Consider the following 14037-nt stretch of genomic DNA (forward strand, 5'->3'; position numbering starts at 1 on the left):
TCCTTTGTACACGTAAAAATGTATATTTATTTTGTATTAAAATTTTCAGAAGAATACGGGATGATTGAGGATGTCTGCAACAAGCTCTGGGAATCGATAGATTTCGCAATGAGGATCATTTTTCGTAAAACAACGCATGTTCTCCGATGCCACGTTTATGAGCTAAGCGACATCGAAACAAAGACAGGTTGTAGTGACATTAATAATAATGAAAAGAATTATTTTTCAAATATGTTTGCTGACAAGTTACAGGTGTTCAAAATGTTTACCCTGAACCTGATTATATTCATTACACTGTCATAGCAGTGGTTGTCGGCCTGTGTCTAATTTGATCAAAAGCAGCTGATACTCGCATAGTCGGTTCCAGATGTCAATTCGAGTGGTGTATTACTTCACATGCCCCAAAATAAAAAAAAAATATTAAGGGCGTGAAGTCGGGTGATCACGCTGGCCACGCAACAGATCTGGCTCTTCCTATCCATTGGTCCCCGTAGAAGTTGTTCAGATGTGCTCGTACAATTAGGTTGGAATACATTGGGACTTTATGTTGAATCACATGTTCCCTCACATCGTGAAGGGTACTTCCTCCATGAGCAACGGAAGCGTGTTCCGAAGAGCGCTCCATTCAAACGAGGCAGCAAAATGACAGGACACTTGTAACCTATCCGCAAGAGTGCTTGAAGAAATAAATAAATAATTCATTACATAATTAACTGTAATGTCATTAAAACCTGTATTTTTTTCGATGTCGCATAGCTCCTACACTATACATCGGAGAACATGGGTTGTTTTACGAAAAATTAATCCCCTTGAGAGATTTATCGATCCCCAGAGTTTGTTGAAGCTGTCCTGAATCACCCTGCATACATAGAATATCATGTCAAACAGTGTAAATTAATAAAATGTTACTTTCGAAAGAAATATCTTTATTTGTTATTTGAATACAGTAATTATTTTCTGATTTTCAAAGCGTCCGAATATTCATAGGAATCACTGCACGTTAGAAAAATAACGTGTGGTAAATTAGTAGTAGCAAAATCAACATGGTGAACATGACAGAATTGTAGCTTGTAGTGAGAGTCAACAAACCAAATGTTTGTGTGTACTATAAACATGTGTGGGTCAATTTCTGTCTTTCAGCTGTAGACGTGAGGACTTTGTGTGAGATGACGTGTTCTGTTTGTCATCTTTATTTGTCGACGTTACGCCTAGCGTCGTCAGGATGAGTGCGGTCCATTGGGACTGCCTGATGAACTACTGCTTCCCCACTTAATGAACGCTGATAAATAAGGCAGGTCATTAGCTCGCGGTCTAATAAATCTGCTAAGGGAAAAGTGCTATATAAATTGCGAAGTAAGTTTAAAATAACTAAAATTAAAAATCCAGTGTTTGCTCTGTGTAACTCTGCTATTTGAATGGCTTATTTACGAGTGAAATCACTAATTTATTAACAGGATGTTTCTGAAGTGAACGCGCCGTCACTGCCACATGTTGATTTTGCGCACATGTGAACGAGAGTTAAATGATTCAGACTTCACCACAACCCCAACGACCTCTCTTATTGAACTTTTATTTGCCTTTCAAAAATCGGAAATTTAGCCAAAGAAATACTTTATTTTTTGCGTGATCCAATTACAGCGCTGATAAAATTCAGATCTTTAATCTAGAATTCTCTCAATATTGCCCTATCAGAAGTTGTTAAAGTCTGTTATTTCAAGAGCAGTCTACTGCTCAGTAAAAATATTACACTGCAGTTGAAACACATATTGAGATATTTGCGAACTAAAATCATCTGTAATGGCTTAAATCTATGGAGATTTTAGTTCTGAATTTTTAATTAATTTTTTTTAAGACATACGATATTTTAGTGCGTGTAACTAGATCGATTCTTGCAACACAGGATATGTAAAAGTATAGTGTATACATTTTATCTATCCACGCTCACGTATGTAGAGCGAAAGCGGCAGTACACATCTCAGCTGCACATATGTGAGCGTGGAAAGATAAAATGTATGTACTGTATAAATAGAGTGGTATACCAAGAAAGTGAAACGAATGAAATTCAGACTCCTCTGCTGTCATATTCTTTATGGCCTACAGAATTTAGGTTGGAGAGAAGCTAAAGATAGTATGAAACAATGTAAATATGTAACTTAAATAATAAAAAGCATTAATAGTGAGGAAAATTACTCCTTAATCTACAACGAAAGAATAATGAAATACGTTCTGCGCTTGCCCGTAGAGCTAGATGCAGTAGAAATCGGGAAGGACGAACACAAACGAAGAGATATACAGTTAATTCAGCGGATATTTAGACTGAGTTAATACAAATTGTTCGTTTTCCAGTAGACGGAAGGCCATGAACCTTCTTATTATTTTGTTTTTCCTTCCCTCCTGTTATACCATACCGGATGACAGATTGAACCAAACCTAAATAAACTAATCACAGAATATTTGTAGTAATGTAAGAGCGAAGAATTACAAATTTATCAATTGTTTTGCAAAGTCTGTTACATAAAGAAGAAACATGTTTATTCCACTTAAATGCAGATCAATAATAATAATAATAATAATAATAATAATAATAATAATAATTCATAAGTACTTCACTTGCGTAGACTCCTTCAGAATAGGACATTTACAATCATAATTAATTGAGCAACCAGCATTATGAATTATTACATTTAATTTATCACAATATTTTAATTGTTATAAACCGCTTGCGTTTAAGGAAAATGGAACCAAAGTAATCTTGGAAACATTTAGTGAAAGAAAATTGCTATCTAGACATTTTAATAACATTTATACCAATATTTGCATTTTCGTATAGGCCTACACTAGTCCAGGATGAACCGTTAATAATTACAACTGTCATCAGCATGTGAATACAAAGTGCCACTATAATATGTTCCTAAATTAACTGTTAACAAATAATTTATATATATTAAAAATAAAATTGGCCCTAAAACAGTACCTTGTGGCATGCCTAATTTTGAATATTACTAAACTGATTATAAATTTTACTTGACCTGATATTTCAGATTAAGTTAACTCAGAATAGTGTGCAACTTAGCTCTTTCAATAAAACCAGTATATTATTAAAACATAAATCAAATTTAAATCGTATAAATTTTATTTCTGCTGTTTCAATATGTTTCAAATCTTTTAGTCTGATTGTCCATGATTCGCATCCATAAAGAAAAGAGGGAACACCCATCACCTTATAGAACTTTGTGTTACATTTCGTGTATTTTTAGCTTATCTTCCCTAACAGCTGGAGCACTCTGGTAAAGATTCATCATCTTTTTATCCGTCCGTCTTTTCATTGAATTCCATGTTAGTGGATTATCACCAAGTTGTATCACTATCCTTGTGTTATTTACAGATTGCGAACAGTCACCAGGGGTGTACCTGCGCGATGACCCTCTGTTCGGCACGCAACTGCAGAACCAGAGCGAGCTGCGGGTCCCGTCTGCGGAGCGCGCCGCCTTCTACCTGGACGCGGCGGTGGGAGGGCGCAGCGGAGATTCCCACCTGCTGTACACGCTGCACGTCTACCAGTACAGCGTGGCAGGCAAGGGCCATGGGGTGGCTGGGGGGCGTAGCCGACTACATCTCATCGACCTGGGCAGCTGCGAACGGGGCAAGGCTAGTGGTGGCATCCCTCTTTCCGGACTTGGCAACGTTCTGCTGGCCATCTTCAATGGGCAGAAACATTTGCCACACAGGTGTGATAATTTGTAACAGGCACTTTCACTATAAGGGTACCTGCCAAACTGGTGTGATATCTAATTTATACTCTATACCAGATGTCTTTGGAGCAGACCATAACAAGGGTCTCGATGCATCTCATGTTATCGCTGCGCTCCCATTGGTTGGTGAGTCATTACTTAGCTGAGAGCGTTGTAGACACTAGCGCGTGCATATCCTGGTTACAGACGGTATTCAGAGACGCGTCCACTACTACAGTTCTATTGTGTCTAGCATCTGTGCGGTGTATGAGCAGACGAAAGCAGTATAACTAGTGACTGATGCAAGAAGGTAGTTCAAAGACACATTACTTCAATTTTCACTTTTCGTTATATGAACGTACTCGGCGTGACTCCTCCTCTTTGCTTACGTCTTAGGAAGTGAAGGCTCTATAAAGTCTAGGTAGGTAGTATCGTTCGCCATTTTTGTTCTTTCGTTGCCGAGCTATCAGACGCGGAATCTATTTGCCATACCGTTAAACATTATCATGTCGTAGCTCCAATGATAATAAATCAAACGCACTGTAAATGGGCAAATAATTAAGCGGCAAATAACGTCCTCGTGTGCTTTGTGCGAACGCCAACGAAAGAGCCAAAATGGCGGGCGATTATATTAAGTATTTATGGAGCCTTAGGAAATGCATAATATCTTTATCAGCGAATCACAAAACGCAGACGTTTATATGTACCCGACCTGCAACGTGATTGGCTGCCGGAAATTAGAGCGACGGGACTATAGTATCGTGTGAACCGCGCTCTCTTGTATTCCGTTCCGTTGTTTATATCTGCTCCAAAGACATCTGGTATAGAATGTAGTAACAGGCACCTCCCATATAAGGGTGCCTGCCAAGTTGGTGTGATATCTTAGTAATAGGCACTTCCCTTATAAGTGTGTCTACCAGACTCGTGTGATATATAACTTAGTAACAGGCACTTACCATTTAAGTTGCCTGTCAAACTGGTGTAACATAGTAACAGGCACTTGCCATATAAGGGTACTTGCCAAATTGGTGTGATATTTTAGTGAAAGGGACTTCCCATATATGGATGCCTGCCAAACTAATGATATCTAACTTAGTAACAGGCACTTCCCATGTAAATGTACTTGTCAAACTGGTGTGTTATAGTAGCAGGTACTTCCCTTATAGAATAGGCGCATCCAATATACAGTTCCCCAAAAAGGAATGAGATGACTCTTGGTGATGCGAAAGTCCAAGTCCTTTAGCGCGGTTCACACGATATCGACGTAATCATGCAGGAAGACATCTGGCAGTGCATGCGTATTTACACCCTATTCCAAAGTACACACTAGTCAAAATGTTATCAGTTATTCGGCCATTTCTGGTACAGGTCATTGATTACGTCCCATGATATATTATCTTCTATGAAAGTTCGAAAGGAACCGTGTGGCAAGTAATATTATGCCAGTTTTTAATTATTCAGGTATACAGAATGTGAAAAATATTCTATGCCGTATCAGGGATATAACGGCACTTAGAATACGTCATCCAGTTTCGGGACTGAAACTACAGTTGTGTTGTATACCATGTAGAAGTGATAGGCCTATAAGGGGTGGAAGGGAACATATTACATTAATTCATAGAGGTAATATATGAAGTCAGTGCGACAAACTTTTGTCAAATAAGTTTTGTGATAGTCCAATACTTTTAAGAGTATGAAATGCAATGTGTTCCAACGCTGTAATGCTTCTTGAGGTCATTGCTCCGCAGTGTGGGTGAGTAATCATCCACTCCGCAAGAGTTTAGAGAGAAGAATGTAAACAAAAACGTCTCATCTCACCACCACTGCGCAACAATGATCTCAAGGAGCGTTGCAACGCGTTGCATTTTGTACTCTCCAAACTATTGAACGTATCAACAGAAGTTGTTCGCATTGACTTCATCTATTACCTTTGTGAATTAATGAAATAAGTTCCCTTCCGCCCTGTAGAGAATAGGCACATACCATACTCTTATCATATATATATATATATATGATAAGAGTATGGTATGTGCCTATATAATATATATATATATATATATATATATATATATATATATATATATATATAGAAACAGACGCCTGCAACACAGGTGTGATAAATGTAACTAATACCTTCCATGCAGGTTTTACTATACTCGTATGATATACAATAACTAGCAGCATTTGTCACATACCGTATGTGTATTATAAGCTACACTAAGATACCTGTCATACTTGTGTGATACACATCAACAATAACTATACAGAAGTTGTATTATTTCGTATAGAGAGCACAAGATCACGCAGCTGTTGAAGGAATGTCTGAGCTCGCTGACGTGTCACGCCGCCATGATTGCCCATGTATCGCCTGCAGCACAACACTACACCGACACACTGGCCACCGTGCAGCTGGCGTCCAGGATACATCGCATGAGACGGCGCAAGATCAAGGTATTGCATGCATACATACATGCATACATGCATGCATACATACATACATACATACATACATACATACATACATACATACATACATACATACATACATACATACATACATACATACATACACATGAAAATGACGGATGTCCACCAGTTTGACCCGGCAGTGTTTTGTCGTCACAGTGCTGCGTCACTCGGATGTTAGTTATCGTTTCAATAACTTCCTTTACTGACGTACTTACTTTAATTGTTACTTATTTATTTGACAATCTGGATCATATTAGAATCTGTAAATTATACACTGAGTAACAAAAATACTTACAGATTATACAATGTATAAGCTACAATATGATTATACATGAGTTCAGGAGAAATGTTCCATAATAACATAAATTTCCTATAGTCATGTCTTGTAAATCAGCGATTTTCAAACAGTGACACACAAATTACAAGAAAAGAACAATAATAATATACAGGATTGAAGTGAAATAAATTTGCAGATTTTCAGAGCAAACACCTCATGTTGTAGATACGTAACAAAAAGAGCTCTGATACCATATTGGTGAAAAATGTATATTTTTCAGTACGAAATTGTTTTCCCCAAATATTTAACATTCTCTTATTCGGTAACTATGGCGAGTAGAATCGTGATTTTTGTCCATATCGATAGAAAATCTAATAAAGAATAATTTATTCCTCTGGCGTATTTCAATAGCGTGGACGGAACTCTGGGAGCTGGCACCCATATTAGGTGCATAATTACAACCGGGATGGGGGGGGAGTAATTCTTATGATGGAAATTGTGTCTTTATAGAAATTCCTTAGCCGATTTACAGTAATAGTCGGAGACTAAGCAGAGCAGCTATATTAACTACATTTGTTCAGTTGGTCAGCGATTAGATGTTGGCAGACGTGTTACGTTTGAATATTAAAACCCAGTCCGTTGATGTGAACAGATCGGATAGCAGATGAAATGTGTTGTCACAGGCTTTCTCTTCTCATTCGAGCTCTGGCTACTTCTAGTGACATCGATTTAAAATGTAGCCTTCAAGAAAAGGATAATTACGTTAAAACTAAAAATTTTGTAGCATTTCCAAAAGCACTTTAGAGTAAAAGTGTTTTACATGAAAGCCTGAAACAACTTGAATCAATATCACAGTAAAAAATGGTTTTCAGTTTAATGTTCAACCATTATATTCATATCCAAATGTTAAACCAAAAACCATATGTGATATGCATATTGTGGTTAAACATTTCATTAAAACTGATAAACCACTAGAGTTCGCTCCTTTGGGGAGTAATATGAAAGTACTAGTAATATTCTTTGTATAATGGTTACCTGTAAGGCAGATCGGGATGAGTAGCATGAGATGTAGTTTTGTTTTTCGCCACCATTCTCTTGGCTTTAACATCGCTTCAATAACCCCTCGAAAGTATGCATTAAGTTGGAAATTTTTCTACGTTATTTGTCTGTTGTTACAATGGCTTGGCTACAGTTCCGTAATTGTTAAGGCAGGTTCACAATAAACCGGGAACGGAAACGAGAACAATAACGGAAATATTGTTAAAATAAATGTATTTAAATGTTGCCATTCACAATTAACTATTATGAATGCTGACATTTAAATAAATGTATTTTAACATCATTTCCGTTTTCGGTCTCGTTGTCGTTTCCGTCCCGATTTATTGTGAACCAGCCTTTACTTATTATCAGAGAATGTCAGTGTCCGAACTATGTAGTAGTTGTGAGCGATTTTGTACACACAAGCTCAGCTACGGTCGGAGTCTGTTGATGTCACAAAACACATGCAGGCTTGTGCGTAACGATGAACTCGACTGATGTGATATGACGCGATGTGGTGAGGTAATGACGTGCTGGAGTTGTTGCAGTTCGGCGGGGGGTCGGCGGGTTCCGGAGGCAGCTCTGGCGAGGAGGCGAGCGCGGGGGCAGGGCGTCTGCAAGAGAACGGGCGCTCCACGGGCAGCTCCGACGTGGACCCTTCGAGCAGCGAGCAGTCCGCGGACACCGTCATCTACGTGGGGCCCTCGGACGACGCGGCTACGGACGGAGAGCACCCGCCCGTGTACATCCCCAGCCTCAACTCGGGGGACAACCGCTGCGCGATGGGCAAGGCGTTGCGGGGGTCCGGGGCAGAGCACCGGCCCCCCAGCAAGGGGACGCAAGCTAGTCCCGTGCACCGGCCCGCGGCGTCTAAGTCGGCGTCCCCCAGCAAGGCATCGCCGGCTCGGACGCCTTCGAAGACGGCGCCCCACAAGACGCCCGCCGTCGATGCGAGCAAGACTTCGGTGCCGTCGGGCAGCGACGAGCAGTGGATCGACGGGCCGCGCATCTCGCGCTCCAAGGTGGCCGAGGCGCGCAGTCTGCTCAAGAAGAAGGAGACCTGGGTGGACGGCCCGCTGCTGCCGTCAACAGCGGCGACGACGACGGCGGCGGCGGGGACGGGACAGGGGGCAGGAACGGGGTCGGGATCCGGGAGTTACGGTTTCATGGACAGCCACAAGAAGAGCATGATCCGCAGGTGGGTCGAGAACCAGACGGTGCAGATCCAGCGCCAGGCCGCCAAGCACACGACGCGCCCCCCTGCTACGGGCGCTCCTCCGGGCCACACTTACAAGGAGCTGACCGTCTTCAAGACGTGCGACGAGGACGGCGAGCCCAAGGCGCTAGATGACACCGACACCCCAGCGCAGGAGACCCCGGAGCAGAGGCAAGAGTCTAGACCTCAGTCTGAGCAAGGAGAGGAGGAGGAAGAAGAAGGCGTGTGCGACATCCCGCCGCCCCTGCAGTTGCTGCAGCCCCACAACAACGAGATCAGTATAGGTGATACAACACTTCATACTCGTATTCTTTCCTTTTCTTTGTGTGTTGGAAAAAGTCCACAAGCGGGACGCTTATTAGTATTTATGTAGCAAACATTTTGTAATGATTTAAGTGGGTTCACGCCCTGGTTGGCTGCACTGTCAGATGTTACAGTGGACAGTCTGGACGTGCGACTGAGGATCCTGCAGGAGCGACGGGACGCGACGGGAGTGGGGGGAGACGACGAGGTAGAGATCATCGAGGTGGAGGAACCCTGCGAGCCGGTTCCTATGCAGGACTCATGCCTTCAGGTGCGCTCTGGCATTTATTTATTTATTTACTTATTTATTTATTTATTTATTCATTCATTCATTCATTCATTCATTTATTCATTCTGTTTAATTTTGTCTCTTTGATTCACAAGAGCAACTCACCTATCTGGCATATCCAATCAACTTACTGTATACTTGAAAATGATATAGAAATAATACAACTTAACCTAACAATGGATACTGTTTACCACATATGACTAAACAAATATTTAGGGAGGTAGGTCTAACAAATCCTACCCCGTTCTCCCGAAGTAAATGCTACATTTTTAGCAGAGTAATTCCCGAAAAATACTTCGTAAGATTTCTCACAAAAATGCATTTCTTTCATCTACCGTTACTTGAAGTTTACCACCAACCAACCCCTTTACGTGTTTACGTAAATAAGTACCAAGACATCAGACATATAATTTAGAAATAAAAACCGCTTCACCATCGACGAAGCGGACCGTTATATTTATGGTCACGATCATCAACATCAGCTACAATGATTAAGGTTATGGATCGGTTAAAATAACGAAAAAACTATTGAAAATTGAAATTTTGTTTTTAACTCTAAAAAAATAAAATAATATTTCAGTTTTCTAAATCTATGCTTATTTTGACCTAGTCGTTAAAATTTAACTGAAGAATATTCCTGGAGAACCTTTAATGTATTGTAAATATTCATAATTTAAATATGTATGTCACTATTGACTATTGTATTGATTAAGGCTGATTGAGTGAAAGAGAAGGCCTTATGGCCTCAATTCTGCCTCGAAAATAAAACATTTTATTCTATTCTACGACAATTTAAAGCCTCTCAGGACGAATTTAAAGGGCAGCGCATGCAAGGAGCTGCAGCCCTTTAAACTGACATTCAGCTGTCATTCTGACGGACTTTGTTCTTCATTCTAACTAATTTTCCTTTTCATTCATTCGTATTTCCCGCTTTTATGTTGGAGAAAAAATGTGTGGTAGACGTGTATAGGAAGGAAGAATATCGATAGTATATATTATAATATATATGCTGTACTTTGATACTTGTTTTCTCGATTTTCCAATTTTTAACATTTTGTAACATTCCAAATTCTCTTCTAATGAATGCAGTTTTCCTCCAATCTCAGTGAAATTTTCACAGAAGTCCACAAAAGCATGTGAAGTAAACTGACATATGTGTTTTCTTCTACTGTTGAAAGTATTCAAATTCCATGTGTTGAGGATGTGATAAGTTTCAAAAAATTGAAAAATTAACAAATAACGATTTTTTTCAATAAGTAGCTGGGAAAGTATGAAAATTTGTGTCATATTTTACATACATCTGTCAGGTATACATTAAATATAAATTTAAAGGAAATTCGTATAAACTTTGAAAATTGGGACAATTATAATTCAGTATTAAAAAACACAAAAAAACTAATTATAAGTAAATTGATTGGAATATCAAAATGAAAATTTGTCTACTGCATGTCCACCACATTGTAAGAAATGTGTGTTAAAAGTTTCGGATTAATTGGTGTAAAAATGTAGAAGTTAGAAATTTCACGATTCCATACCTTAAGTCCCAAAAGCCTTCATTTCTTTTCCGGTCCGGGAAGGTATATCCCGCAACACATAATATAAATTTAATTTCTTCTACATTATTTTCCTGTTATTAGTTTGTTATTACAGTTCAACATTTAGAGCTGTAAAACAATGCAGATAGAACCTTTACTTCATAAAATTCAAGTTTCTAGTTTCTATTAACTTTGTCGAACGCCTTTTCGTAGTCTACTAATATTATTAATATTATGCAAATTTGACTTTCAAGTATAGTTCCCTGTGAAGCTGATCTGAATAATTTCAAGGGAAAAATTGCCAGATTTGCATAATATACGTCACTGTTCGTTAACAGAAAACCACAACTCAAGTCACACAGAGTTTGTGTGCACAAAATGTTTGGTCTCTGGCGGCCTGTCAGCCCACTTGAGATATGTGGATGTAAATGGAAAGATTGAGCCGGTGTCTGGTGTAATTCCTGGGTAGCTCAGTCGGTAGAGCGTTGGCGCCCTCAGCCAAAGTTCCCGGGTTCGATACCCGGCTCCAGAATAATTTTTCCCTTGAAATTGCTATTAATATTGTCTCACAGGTGACAGAGGAGGACATTGCTCTGTGTATGGGCGAGCTGGAGAACCCTTTACCGGAAGTGGACCAGGAGAGCGACGAACACCCGCTGCGAGTTCTCAGCCAGGAGAACCTGACCGTGGTCTCCACATTCACAGGCGAGTCACAGCAACTGATATTATTTTGTGCTCACAAGTGGAAACAAAAAAAACCGGTGCTGAGCACGCGTTTGTGTTGCAGACTCGATGTCGGTGGTGACGGACCTGGAGCGCATGCTGCCCCGCCGTCCGTTTGGCCCGCCCGACCCGCGACCCTACAGCCTGTACGACGACTACCTGCGACAGCGAGAGGCGGACAAGTTCGAGCAGTTGGCTAGACTGCACGAGATGTACAAGACCAAGTTGGCGCGCGCCAACGCCACCAAGACGTTCGGGCCGTCGCTACCGTATCGCCCCCCGTCCCGCTGTCAGTCGCTGTCAATGTCCGACATGCTGTACGGCACTGGAACGGGCATCGGCGCTGGTACTGGTACGGGTAGCATCTACAGCGAGCCGGCCTACAATCCGCACCAGAACCAGGCCAAAATCTGCGACAACTGCAAGATGAGCTTTGGGCGCAGCTGGTACCAGCCCCTGCTCACGAGAGAGCTGCCCGCCACCCTCTGTGACTCTGTCAACCACCGGTTTTGTAGTTAGTATCTGCAGATTCGGTGTTTATAAATCTGTAGTGCTTGGGAAAAGTGACATAAGTCATTTTCCACAAACCTTTTTTGATAGTTTATTGACAACTTACGGAACATCTGCTCGCTTGGAAAAAAATACATAAGTATTTCTCCCATTACAATTATTCATACAGAAAAAAATCAAATCGACATAAACCAGTGTAAGCTGTCAATAAATTATCAAAAAGGGTTTGTGGAAACTGACTTATGTCACTTTTCCCAGGAACTGCAGAAATGTTCTTACACCTTATCCTACTTAAAGTTCATATTGTACAGCTATTGCCAATGTTGCTTTTAGGGATCCAACTGATGTCAGTCATTAGCATGCACAATATGCGCACAGATTGAAAACATAAATGAAAAGAAAGTTTTCTTTGTTTTACTAATATATTACTTTGCTAATAACTAAACTATATTTTACTAATACAAGGGTAACCACCATACGCGTGGTAGAATGCCGCAAGCATTATAATATTCCAGAAGAATGTATCCGGAGAGTTATGAGTCTACTATACAGAGTGGAAAGAGACCGATCCACCAAAAGTTAAGAGGTGATTCAACATGTTAAATATAACAAAACTTTTATTACACTTTTCCTTCCATGAAACACCGTTAAGCAGGAAAAATAGTCTTTGCCCAATGTTTACAGCGCTCTATTGCGGTAATGGCCCGGGGTAAATGGCTGATTGCTATACAAGCAGATAGGTTAGAATAATCTGAATAGTTAGTATCTTGAGATTTTTTTTCAAATTAAACCGTTTAATCATGAATTTAAATTGATTAATTGTGAAAATCATTGAAATAAATCTTGCAACGTAGCGCAGTGTGGTATACGTGTGACTGAGTACAGCAGAGGGGGAGAGAAAGGTAAGGGATGGTTGCTGGAGTTGTTGCAGTAGCTGTCATGTTGCAAAATGTCTCGTAGAAATATAACGATTTGCTCTAAAACGGTGAATGTTAGAAGAAAAATTAGTCTATTTAGATTTTTCAAACCTCTCCTCATGATATATTACCAGTTTCATTTTGGTGCAGTGGTTACCGTCCATCCTGTATAAGTTACTAGATGCTAAGTGGTTCTTGTTTCCAATAGCAATAGTAAAATTGCAATATGAAGACTTAGATATATTTAATGCGATATGACAAATTAGACATCGGATTTTTTTCCTTTTCCGTTTAACCTCCTTCTGTTATAGAACTTACACAACAGTGGCTGTATATAATAGAATGTTTTATTTTCTCTGGCAGAGTTAAAGCCATAAGGCTTAACCAGGCTGTAGGGGAAAGGACAATTATACGGACCCTACACACAAGACACCGACACATTTTTGGGCCTTCTCTAGCCTGGGGTTAGCAGAGCGAGGTAGCAGAGACACACACAGGACAGGACATTAATGAACAATTCTGTCAGATTGAGGGATCTGTTGTGAAAAAAGAAGTGGTAGAACTTCAAATTCTTACTGTAGCAACTATATTATGAGCCACAGCCGAATGCTAATGTTATTAGTAGTTATACCATAAACCATTGTAACTTGTGTGGACACGCCCTATGACGCCAACTCTCCCCGCTACGGACACGAGGGCGTCGAAGTTGCGTATAAAATCAGTCGTGCCGCGCGCAGCCTCTCTCAGTAATCTTTCAGCATCGACAACAGCAACAGTCCTGTATGGCCACCCGTTTGATTTGTAATCGCGAGTTCTACAATATTGAAGTAATAATAGACATGTATGATACACATAGCATAATGGAAAAATTTGTTGAGAGTTGTGACTGATTTCGGAATGTTGCTTCATATGAAGAGAAAATATACTGCATGTCCTTCATTAATTATCCCTCTTATGATAGAACCATACTATCCATTTTTAAACTGAAATTTAAATAAAACATTCAAACTAACACAACCTGTAGTTCCA

The 14037-nt window shown here is 40.1% G+C and overlaps 1 protein-coding gene across 4 annotated transcripts in view; it reads left to right on the plus strand.

The window, feature by feature from the left end:
• LOC138706411 (kinesin-like protein CG14535) overlaps positions 1–14037 on the plus strand; it is a 572747-nt gene that overhangs the window by 539375 nt on the left and 19335 nt on the right. For 2 of the 4 annotated variants that reach the window (XM_069835685.1, XM_069835681.1), the window contains exons 7-12: positions 3386–3728; positions 6020–6182; positions 8055–9015; positions 9160–9305; positions 11431–11563; positions 11646–12095. In XM_069835685.1, coding sequence (XP_069691786.1) covers positions 3386–3728; positions 6020–6182; positions 8055–9015; positions 9160–9305; positions 11431–11563; positions 11646–12095 — 2196 coding nt within the window. The remainder of the gene's footprint in view (positions 1–3385; positions 3729–6019; positions 6183–8054; positions 9016–9159; positions 9306–11430; positions 11564–11645; positions 12096–14037) is intronic. The other 2 variants (XM_069835683.1, XM_069835682.1) reach the window with 2 other exon arrangements.

The sequence above is a fragment of the Periplaneta americana genome, chromosome 9 (assembly GCF_040183065.1).
Source record: "Periplaneta americana isolate PAMFEO1 chromosome 9, P.americana_PAMFEO1_priV1, whole genome shotgun sequence".
In the NCBI taxonomy this organism is placed as follows: Eukaryota; Metazoa; Arthropoda; class Insecta; order Blattodea; family Blattidae; genus Periplaneta; species Periplaneta americana.